The following is a 22,211-nucleotide window of genomic DNA, read 5'->3' as shown; positions in this document are numbered from 1 at the left end:
TTACCACAAAAAACTGGGCAAACTTATTGACTCGAGTATAAGCCGGGTATGCATTCTCCCCTCATCCCTATCCTGGTATGCATGGCTCCTCATTCCTATTCGTGTATGCATGGCTCTTCAGCCTTATCCTGGTATGCATGGCTCCTCATTCCTATTCTTGTATGCATGGCTCTTCATCCTTATCCTTGTATGCATGGCTCCTCATCCCTATCCTGGTATGCATGGCTCCTCATCCTTATCCTTGTATGCATGGCTCCTCAGCCCTATCCTTATATGCATGGCTCCTCATTCCCATCCTTGTATGCATGACTCCTCATCCCTATCCTTGTATGATTGGCCCCATCGTTATCTTGGCATGCATGGCCCCCATCAAAAAACTTTAAAAATAAATAAATAAACCATTATACTTACCTTTCTGCGCTCCCTTGCAGTGTCTTTTTCTTGTGGCAGCAGCTGCTTTATGCTTGTAAGCAGCGCATGGTAGGGACCTCATGCGCTGCTTACAAGAAGAGCACAGCTGCCGGAATGCTCACTGCTCCCCACGCCTGAACTATATGCTTGGAGGGCAGTGAGTATTCATTGCTATTAGGTAGCGCACACAGTGTCAGCCACTGGGCGGTCATGTGTGCCCGCTACTTAAAGGGAATCTGTCACCCCAAAATTTGCCTATAAGCTAAGGCCACCGCTATCAGGGGCTTATCTACAGCATTCTGTAATGCTGTAGATAAGCCCCGATGTCACCTGAAAGATAAGAAACACAGGTTAGATTATACTTTCCCAGGGGTGGTCCGCAGCGGTCCGGGTTCGGAGCCTCCCATCTTTATACGATGACGTCTTCTTCTTTGCTTCCTGCCGCGGCTCCTGCGCAGGTGTACTTTATCTGCCCTGTTGAGGGCAGAGCAAAATACTGCAGTGCGCAGGAGCAGGGAAAGGTCAGAGAGGCCCGGCACCTGCGCACTGCAGTACTTTATGCTGCCCTCAACAGGGCAGATAAAGTACACCTGCGCAGGAGCCGCGGCAGGAAGCAAAGAAGAGGACGTCATCGTATGAAGATGGGAGGCCCCAGACCGCGACGCCCATCGGACTGGACCACACCGAGATCGCCCCTGGGTGAGTATAATCTAACCTGTTTTTCTTATTTTTCAGGTGACATTGGGGGCTTATCTACAGCACTACAGAATGCTGTAGATAAGCCCCTGATGCCGGTGGCCTTAGCTTATATGCGAATTTTGGGGGTGACAGATTCCCTTTAAGAGAAATGAATATTTACTTCTCTCCACTCCCAATAATCATTTCTCTTAAGTAGTGAGTAGTTAAGGAGCGAGCTGCTGCGGCTGACACTCTGTGCGCTATTACAGAGAATTGATTATTCACTGCCAGCGCAGATTATAAGCCAAGGGGAACATTTTCAGCACAGAAAAATATGCTGAAAAACTCGTAATATATTCAAGTATATACGGTATGTAAAAATCATACAATGTGATTTTCTGGATTTTTTTTTTTTTTAAGGATTCTGTCTCTCACAGTTGAAGTGTACCTACGATATTACAGACCTTTCCATTCTTTGAAGGTGGGAAAACTTGCAACAACTGCAGTGTATCAAATACTTATTATCCCAACTGTATTTGTGCTAGAGGTCACATAAATCTTGGAATTATCGCTATTTATGCACACCAAGATATATGTCTCACTGATAGCTAAGGCTACGTTCACATTTGCGTTGTGCGCCGCAGCGTCGGCGCCGCAGCGCACAACGCAAACAAAAACGCAGCAAAACGCATGCACAACGCTGCGTTTTGCGCCGCATGCGTCGTTTTTCTCATTGAATTTGGACGCAGCAAAAATGCAACTTGCTGCGTCCTCTGCGCCCCGACGCGGGCGCCGCAGCGACGCATGCGGCGCAAAACGCAAGTGCGCCGCATGTCCATGCGCCCCCATGTTAAATATAGGGGCGCATGACGCATGCGGCGCCCGACGCTGCGGCGCTGGCCGCAAATGTGAACGTAGCCTATGACCAGATATCTTAGCTGCTTTCTATATAATGCGTTCTACTTTGTATGTAAAAAGAACAAACTTATTAGAACTTTTTTTTTTTGGCAAAATTAAAGACTGTGTTTATCAAGCTGCCGCATAACCAAATATTTTGCTAAATAGCTAAAATCCAAACTTTCCCTCACTAATGCTGCATTCACACATCCATGTGTCAGGGTCCAAGTACGGCCTGCGGTGCATAGACTGGCTGCAGATCTCCCGATTCCTTCTTGACAGCTACTTATTGAGGCTGTCAAATTTGGATGAGGAGACTTGCGGCCAGACTGACTCATGAATGTGTCAATGCGGCACAAGACTCATTTGGCACAGTGAATGTGTAGGAGTTAGCGGACACTCTTCTTGTTCTCAGTGAAGGTTGTGTGCTTTATCATCATTCCACCTATCCTGTAGGAGAAATCATCTCAAAGGTAGTTTTTTACCTGGTCAGACTGAACTTACAAATGGTAGGCAATCTGAGCAATAAAAAGAGCAGTCTGAGCTCCTGATGAGACAGGATGTGTGATTCAGATGACCTCAGACCTTAGCAGGCCATACACCTTCGATAGCTTAACCAGTGTTTGGCTGACAACTCTCTCCAAAACCTCTGCTCAGACGGACATTCCAGTGTTCTCTATGAGAGGGCAGTAGGGGCTTATCTTACCAATGAATAAAGGACGGTGTGACTGAATTCCAGCCGACTGATTCTTATGTTCCCCAACATAATCTGTCAGGAGGCAGCAGGACATCCCAGACACACAATAGATGATCAGTCAATTCTGCTGAAATTGGCAGGTTTGGTTGACTTTTAAAATGTAATGTGTATGGTGGCCTTTATTTTGTAAATCTGACTCCTGGCTCATATACAGTGAAAGATGCATTCAGGGAAAATAGTAGTGACTAGTGTTGAGCGATACCGTCCGATACTTGAAAGTATCGGTATCGGAAAGTATCGGCCGATACCGGCAAAGTATCGGATCCAATCCGATACCGATACCCGATACCCGATACCAATACAAGTCAATGGGACTCATGTATCGGACGGTATTCCTGATGGTTCCCAGGGTCTGAAGGAGAGGAAACTCTCCTTCAGGCCCTGGGAACCATATTAATGTGTAAAAGAAAGAATTAAAATAAAAAATATTGCTATACTCACCTCTCCGACGCAGCCTGCACCTTACCGAGGGAAGCGGCAGCGTTCTTTGTTTAAAATTCGCGCTTTTCTTTCCTTTACTGAAGTCCCGGCTTGTGATTGGTCGCATGCCGCCCATGTGGCCGGGACGCAACCAATCACAGCAAGCCGTGACGTAATTTCAGGTCCTTCAGGATTTTAAAATTACGTTCCGGCGTTGTGATTGGTTGCGTCGCAGTCACATGGGCAACGCAACCAATCACAGCAAGCCGTGACGTAATTTCAGGTCCTTAAGGATTTTAAAATTACGTCCCGGCTTTGTGATTGGTTGCGTCGCAGTCACATGGGAGACGCAACCAATCACAAGCCGTGACGTCACGGGAGGCTGGAAACGCGCGCATTTTAAAATGGGCGCGTGTCCAGCCTCCCGGCTTGTGATTGGTTGCGTCGCGATCAACCAATCACAAGCCGGGAGGCTGGACACGCGCGCATTTTAAAATGAGCGCTTGTCCAACCTCCCGTGACGTCCCGGCTTGTGATTGGTTGCATCGCGGTCAACCAATCACAAGCCGGGAGGCTGGACACGCGCGCATTTTAAAATGGCTTCCCGGCTTGTGATTGGTTGACCGCGCCGCAACCAATCACAAGCCGGGACGTCACGGGAGGCTGGACACGCGCCCATTTTAAAATGCGCGCGTGTCCAGCCTCCCGGCTTGTGATTGGTTGACCGCGCCGCAACCAATCACAAGCCGGGACGTAATTTTAAAATCCTTAAGGACCTGAAATTACGTCACGGCTTGCTGTGATTGGTTGCGTTGCCCATGTGACTGCGACGCAACCAATCACAACGCCGGAACGTAATTTTAAAATCCTGAAGGACCTGAAATTACGTCACGGCTTGCTGTGATTGGTTGCGTCCCGGCCACATGGTCGGCACGCGACCAATCACAAGCCGGGACTTCAGTAAAGGAAAGAAAAGCGCGAATTTTAAACAAAGAACGCTGCCGCTTCCCTCGGTAAGGCTACGTTCACATTTGCGGTCAGCGCCGCAGCGTCGGGCGCCGCAGCGGCGCCGCATGCGTCATGTGCCCCTATACTTAACATGGGGGTGCATGGACATGCGTTGTGCTGCGTTTTGCGCCGCATGGCCACAAGCGTTGGACGCAAGAAACGCATCAAGTTGCATTTTTTTTGCGTCCAACTTTCGGCCAAAAACGACGCATGCGGCGCAAAACGCAGCGTTTTAGCGTGCGTTTTGCCGCGTTTTTGTTTGCGTTGTGCGCTGCGGCGCCGACGCTGCGGCGCACAACGCAAATGTGAACGTAGCCTAAGGTGCAGGCTGCGTCGGAGAGGTGAGTATAGCAATATTTTTTATTTTAATTCTTTCTTTTACACATTTTTACATTAATGTTGTTTCGATACCGATACCCGATACCACAAAAATATCGGATCTCGGTATCGGAATTCAGATACAGCAAGTATCGGCCGATACCCGATACTTGCAGTATCGGAATGCTCAACACTAGTAGTGACCTAACGAAGTGTAACTAATAAGCAGGCCAGCAGCTGACTCAGTAGTAAGCTCTTACCTGGAATTCTGCATTAGTTTAGACTTCATTCCCACAATGAGTTTTTGGTGCGTTTTTGTCAAAAGCGCAGCGTCTTACATGTCTAGTAAAATGGATGGGATTATAGAAATCTCATGCCCACTGCTCTTCTTTTTAACATTGTGTGATCTGACCTGTGGTGTGTGTTTCAAATCCGCAGCATGTCAATTTCTCTTGCGGGTACACTGAGTTTTCTGTGCCAGTTTTCTCCATAGACTTACATTAGATGTGAAAAATCCGCATCAAAAAAAAAAAAGTACACTTTTTTGTGTGCATTTTTCAGGTGGAAACGCATCAAAACCACATATAGTTATCATCTAAGAATATCAATAAAGTTTTGTCAAGGCAATAAACCAGGAAGTATCAAAAAGGAAGCAGTTTTATTTAAAGGGAATCTGTCACCCCCCGAGGCGTATATGGCCTATTAATATGAGCATACAGGTAATAGAAATGTTGCACTAGTCCTACCTGTCTGCCTCATATTAATGGCCTTGTTGTGGAGAAGTGTTATATTCTGTCTTTATTTTAATGATTTCTTCCAGGCTCCGGGGCGTGTGCGATGTTGTAAGAAATCCTTGTCTGCACCCTGTAATCCTTCCACAATACATACCTCATCCTCCCTTCTATGAGCACTGCATTTGGGGATCTTCTGCGCAGGCGCCTTCTGCTTCAGTGACTTCCGATGTGCGTGCTGATAAGGTGCTCTCTCCACTTCCTCCCTGCATAGTCATCGCTATGTACACATGGTTGATAGCGATGACTATGCAGGGAGGAAGTGGGGAGAGCATATTATCGGGGCACACACCGGAGGCCACAATGACTTGCCAGCACCTGCGCAGAAGATTGCTGAATGCAGTGCCCATAGAAGGGAGGAAGCGGTATGTGAGGGAGTGCAGGGCGCAGGATTCTGGGGCCAGAACTGACGTGCATGGGAGCTGAGTAATATAACAATGAAGACAGGAGACAGGGATTTCTCACAGCATCGCACGCCCCGAAGCCTGGAAGAAAGAATATAACATTTCTCAACAACAAGACCATTAATATGAGGCATACAGGTAAGACTAGTGTAACATTTTTATTACCTGTATACCCATATTCATATACCTCTCGGGGGGTGACAGACTCCCTTTAAAGCATGACACACGAACAAGAGAGAAATAAATGCAGCATAAATAAGCCGATAAAAACGCATGTTAAAAAAAAACGCATACAAAAACGCAATGAAAAAATTGCAAGTAACTTCATTTAAATAATAGGTGCAGAAATTCTGCAACCTCAAAAATTTACCAAAAGCTCATAGTGGTAGCAAAGCCTTAAAGAGAATCTGTGAGCAGCTTCATGCTTCCCTACGTACGTCCAGTAAGAATTAGCAACAGGCTAACTCACTGCAGTAAACTTATTTATGTTTGAGAAAAAAAAAAAACACTGCTTGAGAAATAAATGGATAGCAAAATGGCTTTTTGAACATTAGGAAAAAATTTTTTGAGACGCTTAGCTGAGAGAGGTGTCCATATTCACCCAGGCATACAGACATTAGCCTTCGGTAAGTGTTCACATTTGGACAGGGAGGTCAGGTACCCATCAGTTTAATGAGACCACCTTGACGATGGTTGATGGGCTCACACTATTTGGCCAAATTCTGTGCTAAGCGTCTCAAAAATTTTTGTTCAAAAAGCCATTTTGCTATTCATATTTCATGTATTTCATATTTGACGTGTTTTGGCACGATAGAGTGCAACCTTTTTTTGTATATTATATATGGAGGTAGCTGCTCCTGGTATGCACCTATTCACACTAGTTTGGATGTGCCAGTCGTTTTTCTGTCATGAGAAATAAATGGAGTTGGGAAGAATTGCTCACAAAAATAGGTACAAACCAAGTCTAGCTGGGCCAGCGGAAGAGTAGAGAGGAGAAGCCCAGCAGGTGGCCCTTTCTGGCCCGGACTCCTTCTCATACGTTGTAGGGCTGGGATGTTTCAGGAAAAAAATAAAAATAAAACCAGTCCTGTGCAATGAGCAGGCCTTTCAGTATTGCATGCCGCTAATGGCTAGGGCAGTATGAAACAGCTGACAGTTTCCTTTAAGGCACACACACATGGTATATCGTGGACCTGATTTTATCATTTATTCTTTTGTTTAGCCAGAAAACCAATCTTTTTCATACATTGTCACATCATATTTCTGACAAACTTACCTCATCACATCTTATAACAAAATATATAAAATGAAAAGGTATCCAATAATAAGAATATGTACTATACCTGATGATCCTCGGCAGTGAGTCTCAGCAAATGTTTTACATATGTCTGTTAAAAACGCGCTGACTTGTTTGAGAGACAATGCGTTGTGAAGCGTCTCCAGGGGGTAGATGGTAGGAACCATTGAACATCCCTCAAATCCTGTAATAGAAACAATAAGGACATACATTTTACCAGACCGTCAAATCAATAGACCTTACATTCATATACTTCTACCTACTCCAAATTGTTACACTGTATACCTGGCTTGGGCAGAAGAGTGCAAGGAGCCCTAGCCAACTAGCTATACTGCCCTGACCTACTGCCATGTCCTCCAACGTAGTCTCATTGCACTTCATGTCTTTTTATCCGATAGAAGTGTTTATATAGTGATTTCAAGCATGCAGGGCCTTCCTCATAAGTGGGGTTGAAAATATAGATTAAAGCCTACTTTTCATATTCGAATCATTCGTAAGACTCCTCTTCCTACTGTCCAATATGTAATGCTTCTGGATATCTATTATTTGTCTTATAAGGAGTTTGTCATGTCCACAGATGCTATTAACCTGCAGCTATAGGAATAACCTAAAGGTAAATAAACGTTAAAAACGGTTTAAGGAAAAAAGAAAGTTTCATTCTCCCTGCAGCTGCTTGCTTACAGTCTTTGGGGTGGTTCAGGTGGCTGTAACAGCACTGCACAGTGAGTGCGGCTGGGATCACTTTGCTGGCACTATGATTGACAGTCAGCTCTGGAGTATGTGAGTGCAGCATGAATGCAGAGTAGGCTTTCAATCAATACGAAGGGGGAGTGATTGCAGCCATACTCATGATATATTGAGCGGTGACTTACTGCTTAGATGACTAGAAGTGAGCAGCTGCAGGGAAGGTAAAACTTCATTTTCTCCCTGTAGCTGCTCCAGTGAACAGCTAACCAGGAGTTAAATGCTATTTATCTGCTGGTTATCCCTATATTTACAGGTAGAGTTTACAGGTGACAGGTTCCCTTTAAAAGCGTATTCTCATCTCAGACATTAATTGTCTATCCATAGGAGAGACCACAAATGTGGTCTACAAACGTCTGATAAATGTGGGTTCTCTGGGATCTACATAATGTCAAGAAAAGGACTCCTCTGTTCCTCGGCAGTGCAAGGTGGCAGTGCGCTTTTTGCTTTCTCCACTGATTTTAAATGAAATTTCCAAAATAGTGGTGCTATTTTTGGAAATAAATTTCAATGGACAAAGGCACAAGTTGGCGGCCATCTCTCCATTGACAGAAGACTCCTGTTCTATCAGGTCATACCTAGTGGATACACCATACATGTCTGAGATAAGAATATCCCTTTAACTCCTCGTCTTACACATTTTACTTTTTTTGTGCTCATTAACAGTGGGATCTCAAAGTCACTTAAACAACTCCAAATCATCAGAAATTTATGCACAAATTCTACAATGAGGCAGAGTAATGCTAGTTGTGATGGGCTCTCAAGGGATTGTTTTCATTATTCAATCCAACATGGACCAACATGTTAGGGCATGTTAGGTTAGGCTATGGGTTGAACTAGATGGACTTAAAGTCTTCCTTCAACCTTAATAACTATGTTACTATTATGTGATCAAATCAACTGGTCAGCCATTTTGAAGAATCGGGTATACTAAAAGAAACTCCCTTAGTTAACATATCCCTCCCCCCAATTCACAAAATCATCTAATAAAAAATCTGGCTTTCACAATTAACTTTCATTTCTTAAAGGGAATCAGCCAGTAAAATCAACCCTCCTAAGCAGTCTATATGGGCATTGCGATCCGATGTCTTATTCCTATACGTAAATGAGCTGTTCAGGACTATAGGCTGAATGCTGATCCGCATGAGAATCTGCCTCCAGAGCTTATTTTTAATGAAAGGCAGAGTTACCAGTGTGAAACAGGTAACTAACACAGCACAGCAGAACTGAAATTTGTCTCATAAGGCTATGTGCGCACGTATATTGGTCCACTGCGGATTTTTCCGCAGCGGATTTGATAAATCTGCAGGGCAAAAACGCTGCGTTTGTGCTGCAGCTTTATCGCGGATTTACAGCGGTTTTTCAGCGGATTTCACTGCGGTTTTACAACTGCGGTTTTCTATAGGAGCAGCTGTAAAACCGCTGCGGAATCCACAGAAAGAAGTAACATGCTGCGGAATGTAAACCGCTGTGTTTCCGCATGGTTTTTTCCACAGCATGTGCACAGCATTTTTTGTTTCCCATAGGTTTACATTGTAATGTAAACTCATGGGAAACTGCTGCGGACCCGCAGCTGCGGAAACGCTGCAGATCCGCAGCGTTTTCTGCATCGTGTGCACATACCCTAACAAACAAGTTAGCAGCTGCAGCTCTAACAGCTCTGCTGTACTGTTACAATATTCCCGCATTGTCTGCCTGTGAGATAGAAGCTGAGAGGAACCTGCAGATGTGTCAAGTATAATCACACCCAGCTCTTCACTGAGATCAATGAAACCTACAAAAATACTCCCACGGACAAAAAGTCATTATAAAACACACATTTTTATTGAAACATTTAACATCATAGGGTAAATATATCAATAATTTGTCCCAGAATACTCACTATACTATTTTGTAGGCACTGTCACTATATATATATATATATATATATATATATATATATATATATATATATATATATATATATATATATATATATATATATATATATTTGTTTGTTTTTTTTTGCCTTTATTAGTCACGTTATGATTATTATCTAGATAGTCACATGTAACTTCTTTGAAATGATTTTTGAAAAATGAGTGGTTAATTCTAGGCTATGGCATATGAATTTTTGGATGGTAACTCTATTGGAATTCAATAGATAATACTGCCTCTCTCTTTTTTCCACATGGGCATATGAGATGCATCTAACTATCCATACAAACTAGAAATTGACTTTCTGAGTATTCTGGGAGCAATTATTGATATATTTACCCTATGATCTTTTTTCTGTATGACCTCTCCTTTTTTACATGTGTTGTGTTTTTTTATATAATTGTTAATTGTTTCAATTAAAAAGTGTTTTTTTATAATGACGTGTTGTCCGTGGGAGTATTTTTGTAGGTTTCTTTGGTAATTCATACTCCCATTCACATAGATGACCCTTTATAGGTTCTTCACTGAGATCAGGAGAGGAGAGAGAGGCCATTACACATCACATTGGTAACTCCCCTTCATGTAAAATAAGCTCTGGAGGCAGATTTTCATAGAGATTTATGTCCGGCCCACAGATTTTATCAGCTTATTTACATATAAGAAAAACATGGATTTCTCTGGAATAAGACATCAGATCTCAAGGTATCATTTATTCAGCTTCCTATGACCTTTATGCCCATATAAACGGCACAGGAAGGTGGATTGTATTGAGATTCCTTTAAAACTACATGGAATAAAATGTCTGCACTGTGATTTGCTGCTATGGGCAAAACTTGTTAGATTTTCTTTTAGATAGTTTTGATAAGTTTGGCTTAATCTTTTTAATGTTACCTAAACAAATAAGATGGAATGATTTCCATTACTATAGCTTTGAAATAAAACACAATTGAACGTTATGTTCAGCGCAAAGTATTTTAACGTGAGCATTAATGAAGAGCCATGGAAGAGATTGAAGGGTTTGTAACTGATGGGATATTTGCTGACTGTTGTATTTGGCAGTCCCATAGACAATGAATGAACGAACGAATGAATGGAGAGATAATATGCATTGGCAACATTGCTCCATTCAATTTGAGGAAATCCAGATCCCAGTTTTCAAAATCACAATTTGGCTCCCACTGTTCAGCAAGTTACTGGAACAAGCTCTTGATTAATAATCATTCGAGAATTTAAACTGTGCGCTGACCCAAAGAGAAGCGAAAGATCAGTGATTAAATTCCTGACATACAAAATATTCAGTAGTAAGTTATAACAACACTAATAGCGGCATAATATTTAATGAAATTGGACCCATCACCAATACGTCTCACTTAATTTTAGTGCTGTGAGCAAATATTCCTGTGATACATTGTATAGAAATGTATCAGAAATTGAAATTAAAATTTCAGATAAATGGTCTTCTTCCAAAAACACCAAAAGCTGTAAAAAAAAAAAAGCTGACAGCAATCTGTATAGTCAGCATTAGCTTCTGGATCCACATGAGGCTGCAAAACTATAAGTATCAAAAGGGAGGGTAAGTATAAAAGGGGTTGCCTCACTGTCCATATTAGAGCATATGTATGTCATAAAGGGGGGCTCCTCTGACAAGATTCCACTTATGAGAGAGAATAAAGATTCTCTCTGGAATTGCCGCAATGGAACTACATGCCTAGTTTCCCCCATGCAAAAATCTGCTACTTGCCATGACTGAGCGACAACGATCTAAAGATCACTGCGGCAGCTCAATACTAAAAAGAGGTTTGGGTTTGCTCAACATTTACTGTATACATCCCCTAAAAAGATAATCCAGAGGCAAACCCAAAAAGCCTGCGTATAACCCATCACAACACTAGAGCAGACTTGTCCATGTTCAAGCCACATTTAGATGCATGCACATAGAGATTCATACAAGTTGACAACATTCAGGAATCTTTTATGCATTTCCTTTAAGTAAATCATGAATGCATGCAACGCAATATTGTAGACACTTGTATGATTCAGTTTTTGCCAACACCACACTAAAATGCAAGCAATTACTGTAATTCATTGTTCGGAGGACATGGAAGTTCTGGATTATGACCTATGTAATAAATGGCTGAATAGGAAATCGGTAACACAGTTTAGCCAAATATTTAACTACGGTAGCTAACAGTTCACGTCAAAGGTGGTTCATAAAATCCCGACTAAGGTATCACTTACACAATTCAGTTTTTGTACAGGTTTTTAATGGGTTTTCTTTAGCTAAAAGTGGAACGGGATGTGAAACAGATAAGGGCAGGTTCTTTGGTTTTCCCAGGAGCTAAGTTGCCGCCAAACCTAGCATGCATGTGTATGCGGGAAGTTGGAAGAGACAGCTTAAAGGATATTTGCTGACAGTTATTTAATGTGTATGGAGACTTTTATGCTAGGCCATAAGAGATTAGTTGGGGTCGATTATGAACACCGCCACTGAATAGCTGACTGAAAGAACTGCTGCATTCTAACAACTACCACATGCCCTTCATTGTAAATGGGTACAGCCAGGTCCATTTTTAAGTGGGTAAGTTACCGCCTCTTCAATTACGGTAGTTTAAATTTAAGGGGTGGTCCCGCAAATGTAGGCCATTAATAGCAAGATCCCAGAGAACCCCAATAAGTATAGGCCATTAAAAGCAAGGCCCCAGAAAACATCTGTCAGTGTATTTTTGGCTTGTTTCTAAAATTTCATTAGAGCTCCCTTTCTCTAATGCCAATAACACCTGGTTTATACTTTATTTCCCAAGAACATCAAGACAAGACAACATTGCTGGTAACCCGTGTATGTATGATCACAAAGTACCCTATTTTAAGATTCACAACATGCAAACACATCCAGACGTGTAACAGCTTAGGGACCTCACTATTCCATATATTTCCCAGAAGTAGAACATTTGTACACACCTACTCCCACTGGGACAGCTATTTTTACAAAGTATCAGTGTAAAGCTGACCATACATTTTAGATAGCAAGTGTTCAGCCAGCAGCTATCGCTCTTGCCTCTCACAAACATGTACACTCTAGTCTGCCAAGCATACATGTGTTCTGAATAGGAATGAGGGAGTAAGTGGCACCTCTGGAGGGGTCTTATTTTCTCTAAATAGAAAAAGATCAGGCATGCTCAATCCAACATACCCATCCTTTCTTTCCCCTGACATTTGAGAGAGTTGGGACTTCACCACACCCGTTAGATGGTTGATCAGTCCCACCAAAAACTGCAGATTTGGCCAACATTAATCTAACATTACGGCCACCAAAAGGTTGGTTAAGCTGTGAGACCGGACATGAAAGAGAATGTGGGTTCTATATACAGCTCATGAAAGGTGGCCTACACGGTTGCCTTGTAGCAACCACTTGCTATGGAAAATCATACTTGAATAGTAATCCTGGTGGTCCTGTTAATAAGAAGAATAGGCCAGTTTTGGTACAAAGTGGACAAGAACAGGCCAAATGTATGCAGATTTCACAAAAGCTGGAAAGTACTTGACTGTACAACACGAGTACAACATTTCTAATCCAGGCTGTTAAAATAGGACTATGCAAAAAGTGGGTGGAAAAATATGTATCTTAAACACAGTTAACATTATGGGAAAGAAAAGAATAGATAAGTTCCACTAGGAACAGTAAATATTTCCCTGAGTTTTCATTTTTAAATTTACATTTGTAGCTTTAACGGTGTCTAATTGTTGACCTACTGCTTAAAGGGAACCTGTCACCCCCAAAATGGCTGGTGAGGTAAGCTCACCGGCATCAGGGGCTTATCTACAGCATTCTGTAATGCTGTAGATAAGCCCCCGATGTTACGTGACAGAGGAGAAAAAGACGTTAGATTATACTCACCCAGGGGCGGTCCCGGTGCGGTCAGGTCAGATGGGTGTCTCCGGTCCGCTCCGGCGCCTCCTATCTTCATTCCATGACGTCCTCTTCGGGTCTTTACGCCGCGGCTCCGGCGTACTTTGTCTGCCCTGTTGAGGGCAGAGCAAAGTACTGCAGTGCGCAGGCGCCGGAAAGGTCAGAGAGGCCCGGCGCCTGCGCACTTTGCTCTGCCCTCAACAGGGCAGACAAAGTACGCCTGCGCCGGAGCCGCGGCATAAAGACCCGAAGAGGACGTCATGGAATGAAGATGGGAGGCGCCAGAGTGGACCGGAGACACCCATTTGACCAGACCGCACCGGGACCGCCCCTGGGTGAGTATAATCTAACGTCTTTTTCTCCTCTTTCAGGTAACATCAGGGGCTTATCTACAGCATTACAGAATGCTGTAGATAAGCCCCTGATGTCGGTGAGCTTACCTCACCAGCCATTTTGGGGGTGACAGGTTCCCTTTAAAGAAGCATCCCTAACATCAAAAGTTTTATCCTCTTAAAATATTACAGCCATCATATTATATAGCATATTGTACTTACAATTGCTAATCTTGCCTTTCTACTGAGTTAATTATTCTCTTTTCCATTAGGTCTATGACATCATGTGATTAAACATTGACTAGCTAAATCCTTCTAAGCTCTATGTAGAAACGGGGTCAGTTTTCCCTATATGAGTCATAAGTCACTGCAAGAGTCACTGGCAGGGGGGAGGAGGGAGCAGCTGGGTCAGGAGTTGAAGGGAGGAATGATTTATGCAGAGACAAGACACTTTCTGATTCTATATAGAGCAGAGAAAAGAGAAGAATGAATGGGGAGAAAGGCAAAATGAGCAATAGTAAGTACACAGTGCTATATAATATGATGACTACAACATATTACAAGGATATAAACTTTGATGGGAGAGCTTTTTTAATTATTGTGGCCACCTAATTTATCGCCTTACCTATTACTTCTCACCATTCCACCGTCTACATACCAGACCTCACATGAAAAATTAGTACAGTGAACAAATGGAACATCTGGCCATAGCAACCAATCAGACAATTCATTTATCGTTGTAATAAAAAATAAAAAACGACTGGCTGCTTTTGGGCAAGTGTCCCATTCTGTCGTGCTAATTTTCAGGTTACACTTGTATTTCACATTTCTGTCAAATGCAAAATAAATGCTAGTCTCAATCTTTGAGAACAAACACAGCAACCAAGCAAAGCTCTCAAGTGCATACTATGAACTTGAAAAGCAGTAAGATGACTCAATGCAACACAAAATGCACAAGAAGCAAACCACTGGAAAAGAACACTGGGGTAATAAATGCAGGTTAATAACCAGACAGACATTTATATGCTTGCTTTCTGGTACGGGCATCTGAATATTTCTCAGTGCACTTTGCATTCCATAAAGCAGACAGCGGAACGGTCTTTGCCCCCCATAGCTGAAGGCACAGCGGCAAGCGTGCAGTACCGTAGAGGCACTCCAAATCGTCCTGGCCCGATATCAGCCAGTTCTTGAAGAGACGGAGATGGTAGTAGCATTGGTGCAGGTGTTGGGCCATGGCCCCATCCAGACAGATGTTCCGAGACTGAGGGTATTCAGAGGAAAAGTGACGCAGCAGCTGGGCGACCTCGTGGTCTTCCAGGCATTCTAGAGAAAAGTGGCCCACAACAAGCGACAAGGAAAAAGAGAAGCGTGAGGATGGCAAGATGGAAAGAAGGGTCAAAAAGAAAAGCAAAATTAACATGTGAGGAGGCATCTGGAAATGTGTACAGCCTTAGATGGAGGATCTTTGCATTCCATGCTAAAAGAATAAAAATATTCAAAACTCATGCAACCTCTCGAGAGAACTAAACATTGTTCAGATTACTTAACTTGCCTTTTCTAATTTCTCAGTTTCATAAATTTTGGGATATAATGAAAGCAAAAACAGCAAAGCAAATCTAACCTGGAGTTGTAGCTGCCAATTAGTAAACGATGTCAATATCAGATACGACCTAAATATTGTACACAACAGTCCACAGACTCAATTTGGTGTTTACTCATTTTGCATACATTTGGAACTGGAAAAATATGACTAAATGTACTCCATTTGTTCCTTCAAAGGCAACACTGGTTATATGCCAACATAAAAAGTGTTCAACCAAGGCTGAAAACAGAGCTGCTGGGAACTGGGACCAACGCTGATTATGTGGGATTGGGGCACCTTCCTAAATACAAGTTTTTTTAGTAAGTTGTATATATTTAACACTTTAAAAGAATCTAAAGATATTGTTTTCAAGGTGACAATGCCATGAATAAAATTAAAACCAAATACCAAATGTACTTTTTTTTATTTCCTGAGATAAATTACAACAATTGCTAATGAAACAATTGTTAATTAGTAGTGATGAGCGAGTATACTCGTTGCTCGGGTGATCTCAGAGTATTTGTTAGTGTTCGGAGATTTAGTTTTTGTTGATTCAGCTGCTTGATTTACAGCTATTAGCCAGCCTGAGTACATGTGGGGGTTGCCTAGTTGCTAGGGAATCCCCACATGTAATCAAGCTGTCTAGTAGTCGCAAATCATCTAGCTGCGGCAAGGAAAACGAAATCTCCGAACACTAACAAGTACTCGGAGACCACCCGAGCAACGAGTATACTCGCTCATCACTATTAATCAGGATTACAAAATTTTGTATGAAGCATGGAGCTAAAATCCAAAGTTTAATACTGCTGCTACAACCTACTGTTTACAGGTTAAAGTCAATGTTAAAATTGGTCATGTGAAAGTTTACAAAAAAGTCAATCTATTTTTTTTTCACCTCTAGCATAATAATAATAAAAAGAAGTTAAGTAATGTAATTCATCTTAGCAATGCTATTGCTCTACACAGCTCAGTTACGTTTGATTAATATATTTCTTCCCTTTTATATCACAACAAGCAAATATTTTGGAATAATGGGTCAGATTTTATTTGATGAAATTTACATTTAGCCTTTAGCATATACCTCCAATGATTCACTTAAAAACATCTTAGAATATGCACATGAGAACACAATTCAGTTGTCTATTCTAAAATAACAAAATTAGGACTTTACGCTCTGCTGTATCTTCACTCATTTTCCAGCTGCACACTTTTAATTTAAAAATGGGTCAATTGTGGTCCTAAAATAAAAACACTCACTTAATTGACCCTACTGCTTCACTGTACTGTGGCCAGTGTCCCCTGACCACTGATTAGCTACAGCAGTCATGTTTTGTACAAGACATGTTCATGTCCTCAATCCAAGAGTGCAGGCTCCCACTATCAACCTCAGTGCTGACAATCTGGCCAATTATTTCAAAGAAAAAATTGAGCATAGCCGACAGGAAATTTTCTCCCAATCCCCTATTATTATGCATTGTCCTCCCTCCCGCACTGCATCTAGCTCACTTGCTGTCTTTGAATCGGTCATGGAAGAAGAAATTAACAGGCTCTCCTCACGCCCTACTACCTGCACCAGTGATCCTATTCCCGCACATCTCCTCCAGTCCCTTTCCCTGGCTGTCACCACTCACCTAACTGAAATATCTAATCTCTGTCATCTGGTATCTTTCCCTCCTCATTTAAACATGCCATCATGCTTACATTACTTAAAAAAAATCCCTCAACCAGAACTGTGCTGCTAAATACAGACCTGGTCTCTAATCTTCCCTTCATCTCTAAACTTCTCGAACACTTGGTCCACTCCCGTCTAATCCGCTATCTCTCAGATAACTCACTTCTTCACCCTTTCCAATCTGGTTTCCGCTCCTTACACTCTAATGAAACTACCCTCACTAAAGTCTGTAATTATCTATTTACAGGTAAATCTAATAGTCACTACTCCCTATTCTACTAGATCTCTCTGTAGCATTTGACACTGTGAATTACCAGCTCCTCCTCACTATGCTCTGCTCTATCAGCTTCAAGGATACTACTCTCCTCTGGATCTCCTCCTACCTCTCTGATCACACCTTTACTATATATTTTGCTGGCTGATCTTCCTCCCCTGCTCCCCTTACCGTCGGAGATCTTCAAGAATCAGTCCTAGAGCCCCTCCTCTTCTCCTTATATACTGCCCTTAGTGGATAAACTATCAGTAGATTGGGTTTTCAGTACCATCTATATGCTGATGACACCCAATTACATACATCTTCTCCTGACATCACCCCTGTATTACAACAAAATACCAGTGATTGTCTTTCCGGTGTCTCTAGCATGAATCTATCAAAAACTGAACATCTTGTGTGTCCTTCCTCCACTAACCTACCTATGCCTGATATTGTCATCTGCGTGTGGGTTGCTACCATTATTCCCCAACAACATGCCATCTGTCTTGGGGTCATATTTGATTCAGATGTTTCATTTACCCTCCACATCCTATCACTCGCTCGCTCATGTCATCTACATCTCAAAAACATCTCTCGAAATCGACCTTTTCGTACCTTTGACTCTACAAAAACTCTTACTGTAGCTCTTACTCATTCTCGTCTGGACTATTCCAACTCTCTACTAATCACTCTGTCCTCTCCAATCTGTCCTGAGAGTAGCAGCCAGGATTATATTCCTTTCCAACCACTACACTGATGCCTCTACCCTGTGCCAGCCATTGCACTGGTTGCTCATTCGCTACAGAGTTGAATATAAACTTATCACTTTCACCCACAAAGCTCTCCACGGTTCAGCACCACCCTACATCTCCTCCCTTGTCTCAGTCTACCACCCAACAGCAGCCTTCCGTTCTGCTTACAAACTAAGACGAACAAAAGACTAAGCTTTAAAGATTTAAAGTGATCTTTTTTTGTGGTCTTTTTATTTTCATTGGAGGTATATTTTAAGTACATGGTAGAAAAATTTAGCGTAAGTAATTTTTTCATAAATCCCTTTAATGACAGGAGCCAGTTAGACATTAGCATTAGTGGGGTCCAAAATGTAGGACTACCGCCAATGTTCAGAAATAATTTTAAAAGAGAGATGTATAGTCATGTCTATTGACTCTCCACTCAAGTCAACGCTCCCCTTAAATTTTAATTTGACATAAAATGCATATATTTTATTTAATAAAGTAAATAATAATAGAATAGGCATACAAAAAGTTACATGTTGGAGTTTGAAATTAGTTGTTATATCAGCAACTGAATCAGAACATTTTCTCATGAACGACTTAAGACAAAAGCAAGTATGAGAATGTGATGGCGGATTAGCAGCTAATGATATTTAGTTGAAAACTGCAGGCTTCTAAGAGCTAAAGATTAAGAATTATTGTACATGACGTTACAAAAAATGACATACAGTAGCAAGGTCAAAGTACTTGGTGGAAATTAAAAGAAATACGGTACTTTAGGAGGCAAATATAAGGATAAAATAGCCTTAACCCATTTATGACTGTTTTATTTTTTTAAAGAACATGTAACGGCTGTCTCCTACTTTTTCGGCCTGACATCAGAATGGATCTCATTAACATTACTTGCCTTACTATAGATAAAGTAGTGCAAAAAGGAGGGATTACAGAAACTTTCATACGAATTACTAGACCTAAACCGTATGACTGCAAGCGGTGGAGTTTTAAATGTTTTTCCGAGTGAAAAAAAAATTGTGGATGTTAAAATTTGTTTTTCAGGATCAAACAAAAACAAACACAAAACATCTCTTCCTGTAATAAATCCTCACGTCTGTTATCTTTACTTGTTTAGCTCCACTTCAGCCATCTTTGTGGTTTGTTATTGCTCGCCATTCTGAACTTCTTGCCAGCTCTCCCTCTAGATTACATTTTCCAAGAAGCAGAACTATCTGTCCCACTGCTCACAACAATCGATCATTAGTGCCTGCCCACTGCACTCACAAAGCACCATCTAGAAACTTGTATTTAGTCTCAAGGAAGACAAATGGCTGCATGCATAATTTCTCCGATCACTTCCACCGCTTCACCTAGTATGTGCTGACATTGGCACCACACAGGATTAGTGTACTGTAACAATGAGTCCAGCCCATCACCATGCCTTTCACACTACAAGTTGATAAGATTACTTGTTCTGTCTAGAACCTGCAATTTTACTCTCCCTACCCTCACTATCTGTGGAACTTAGCAAAGAATCAAAGGCATGACCACACTACCATATGACCTCACCATTCACAGCACATTGCAGAGCTACCGAGTTGTTCGAGGAGACACAGACAGGGAATCTCCGTGCTTTGAATGGACGGTAGCGGGAAGTAAGGTGTTTTGAGTCATATCACTACATGTGACTGATCAGGAACAGAGCAGAATTTAAACAGCAAGTAAATTATAAAGTTTCCTCATTTCTGATAGGCTTTACAATGCTTTAATAATTTCTGTGCCCAAAGATCCCCTTTAATATTTGTATGTGTCATAAAGGTGTTGAAGAAAGATAGTAATTTTTACATAGAATCAAGTATATGCCATTTTAAAATACTAATCATTCAATAATATGATACATAGAATTCCAAAAGCCCACACTTATTTCTGCCTATTGTGTAACTGTCGTTTCAGAACATACAGCAGAATGTCTGTTTGATATAATCACAGTTTTCTCTGTGCAGATTGAGCAGAACTCAGTTGTTGAGCTGTGTATAACCCTCCCCACACCACAGCTTTCTGTGTACATTCTACAGTGACAGAGATGCAAATCATTGGTTTGGGCGCGGCTGGACTAGGAGGTACAAGGCCAGTTGTCCTGGAGTGATAATCACATGCTGATAAAATACTGATCGTATTTAACCCCTTCAAGACCTTGCCCTGTTCCGTTTTTGCGTTTTCGTTTTTCCCCTCCTTCCCAGAGCCATGACGGTTGCGTCGTGTTTTGGCGGACCGCCGCCACAAAAAAAGTTACATGTAACGTTTTTTTGTGCGTCAAGACCGCCATTTTCGACTGCGCATGCACGGCCGAAACTCCGCCCCTTCCTCCCCAGACCTTGCAATGGGGCAGCGGAAGCGTCCTAAGACTGCTTCCACAGCCCACGTCGGGCATTTTTTTCACAGTATGCGTCGGTACGTATGGCCGACACAGCGCGACGGCCCCATACCGACGCTAGTGTGAAAGCAGCCTTACTTGTCAACATTGCTGCACAGGCAGGGGTAGAATAACCAGTCATTATTATCGGAGACTGGAGGATTTATTGAGTGCTGTACTGTACTACAGGAGGCTTACCTATGGTAATAAGATAGACTGAAACTTGGCTTACATGCATATCTTAGTATGCAACTGGTATAGTGCTGGGGAATGACAAGTCTGTTACGGTCAATTGTTTTTGGATAAGACGTTCAACAGGCACAAATAGGGACCTGGTGTCCGCTTACTTTTAGCTCCATTGTGTAAGATATTCTTCATCTCAATATGTTTTACAGTGATGCAAACATTTATACAATATATATATATATATACATATTATTATTATATGTCCATGTGGAAAACGGTGGTGGGACTTGGAATATGAGGCCCACACAAAAAGCTGCATCAATTAATTTAACTGGTTGGCTCAAATTTACACTGGCTAGTATGGATTTAGTAACAAGGTGCTGGAGTGTCATTCCCTTACCGTAAGATGACTGGCACGAGATGTCCAAATAATAAAAAAAAAAAACGAACAAAAACTTTTTACAAAAGTTTTTGTATTAACCTGTTGAATGCTACAAGAAATGTAAGTTCTTTTTAAGCGGATCACCTATCACCACTTATCTAGTAAATCATAGAGCCACAGACAATAGGAAGGAAGTTCATATCTGTAGTTAGAGAACTCAGCAACAATGAACCCTTTACCTCGGAAGCCATTTTTCATCTTCCTGACAAGCCCCATTTTGTAAGTCTGACAATGTGTTACTTTTATGTGGTAATAATAACTTTGGAATGTATTTCTCAGAAATACGACAATACCCTATATGTGTTTGGAGACTACTGTTTGTACACACATAGAATGTAAGTCCACAAGGACAGGGTCCTCTCCCCTCTGTACCAGTCTGTAATTGTTAGTTTGCTTACTGTAAGTGATATCTGTAATTTGTATGTAACCCCTTCTCATGTACAGCACCATGGAATTAATGGTGCTATATAAATAAATAATAATAATAATACACACAGTGGAGGCTCAAAAGAAAATAATTGCTACTTGGCTTTTGGAGCACACATTTTGCACTATTTGATTTTTTGTGCCACATGAAGAGCCTCCAAATTGCCAAAGCGGCAAAAAAACAAAGTGAAAACCATTTTGGAAACTACAACCTTCATGGAATTCATGTAGGCATCTGGTCAGTATTTGTAGCCTACAAGTGTTTCACGTATTTCTATTTACCACTGGGCTTTGTGAAAATAAAAAAAAGTTACATTTCTTACAAAAATAAGTAGATTTAGCTCAAAATGTTACATCTTTACCATGGGTATTAACAAAAAGTACCCCATAAGATATTATTATAAGGTTTGGGCACACAGCAGGGCTCAGAAGAGAAGGACCATTTGACTTTTGGGGCACAGTTTCCTGAAATAGTTTGAGGGCACCATTTGCATATCCGCTGTAGTTACAAAACAACAGAAATCTCCCCCCAAAAACTGACCCCCTTATATTCAGGGAACTCATCTACAGGTGTACCGACTATTTTCTATTCTCCAGTGGGTGTTTCTGGAGACTAGCACCCCATAAA

General features: G+C 41.7%; 1 protein-coding gene across 20 annotated transcripts in view; it reads right to left on the bottom strand.

Moving 5' to 3' along the window:
* The window catches only part of PPIP5K1 (diphosphoinositol pentakisphosphate kinase 1), a 248,836-nt gene that overhangs the window by 7,192 nt on the left and 219,433 nt on the right, over nucleotides 1–22,211 (bottom strand). For 12 of the 20 annotated variants that reach the window (XM_077263604.1, XM_077263589.1, XM_077263593.1 and 9 more), the window contains one exon: nucleotides 7,028–7,165. In XM_077263604.1, coding sequence (XP_077119719.1) covers nucleotides 7,028–7,165 — 138 coding nt within the window. Of the gene's footprint in view, nucleotides 1–7,027; nucleotides 7,166–15,024; nucleotides 15,205–22,211 lie in introns of all 20 variants that reach the window. The other 8 variants (XM_077263587.1, XM_077263585.1, XM_077263584.1 and 5 more) reach the window with 1 other exon arrangement.

This window comes from Ranitomeya variabilis, chromosome 5 (assembly GCF_051348905.1).
Source record: "Ranitomeya variabilis isolate aRanVar5 chromosome 5, aRanVar5.hap1, whole genome shotgun sequence".
NCBI lineage: Eukaryota > Metazoa > Chordata > Amphibia > Anura > Dendrobatidae > Ranitomeya > Ranitomeya variabilis.
This window is presented reverse-complemented; position numbering and strand designations above follow the sequence as displayed.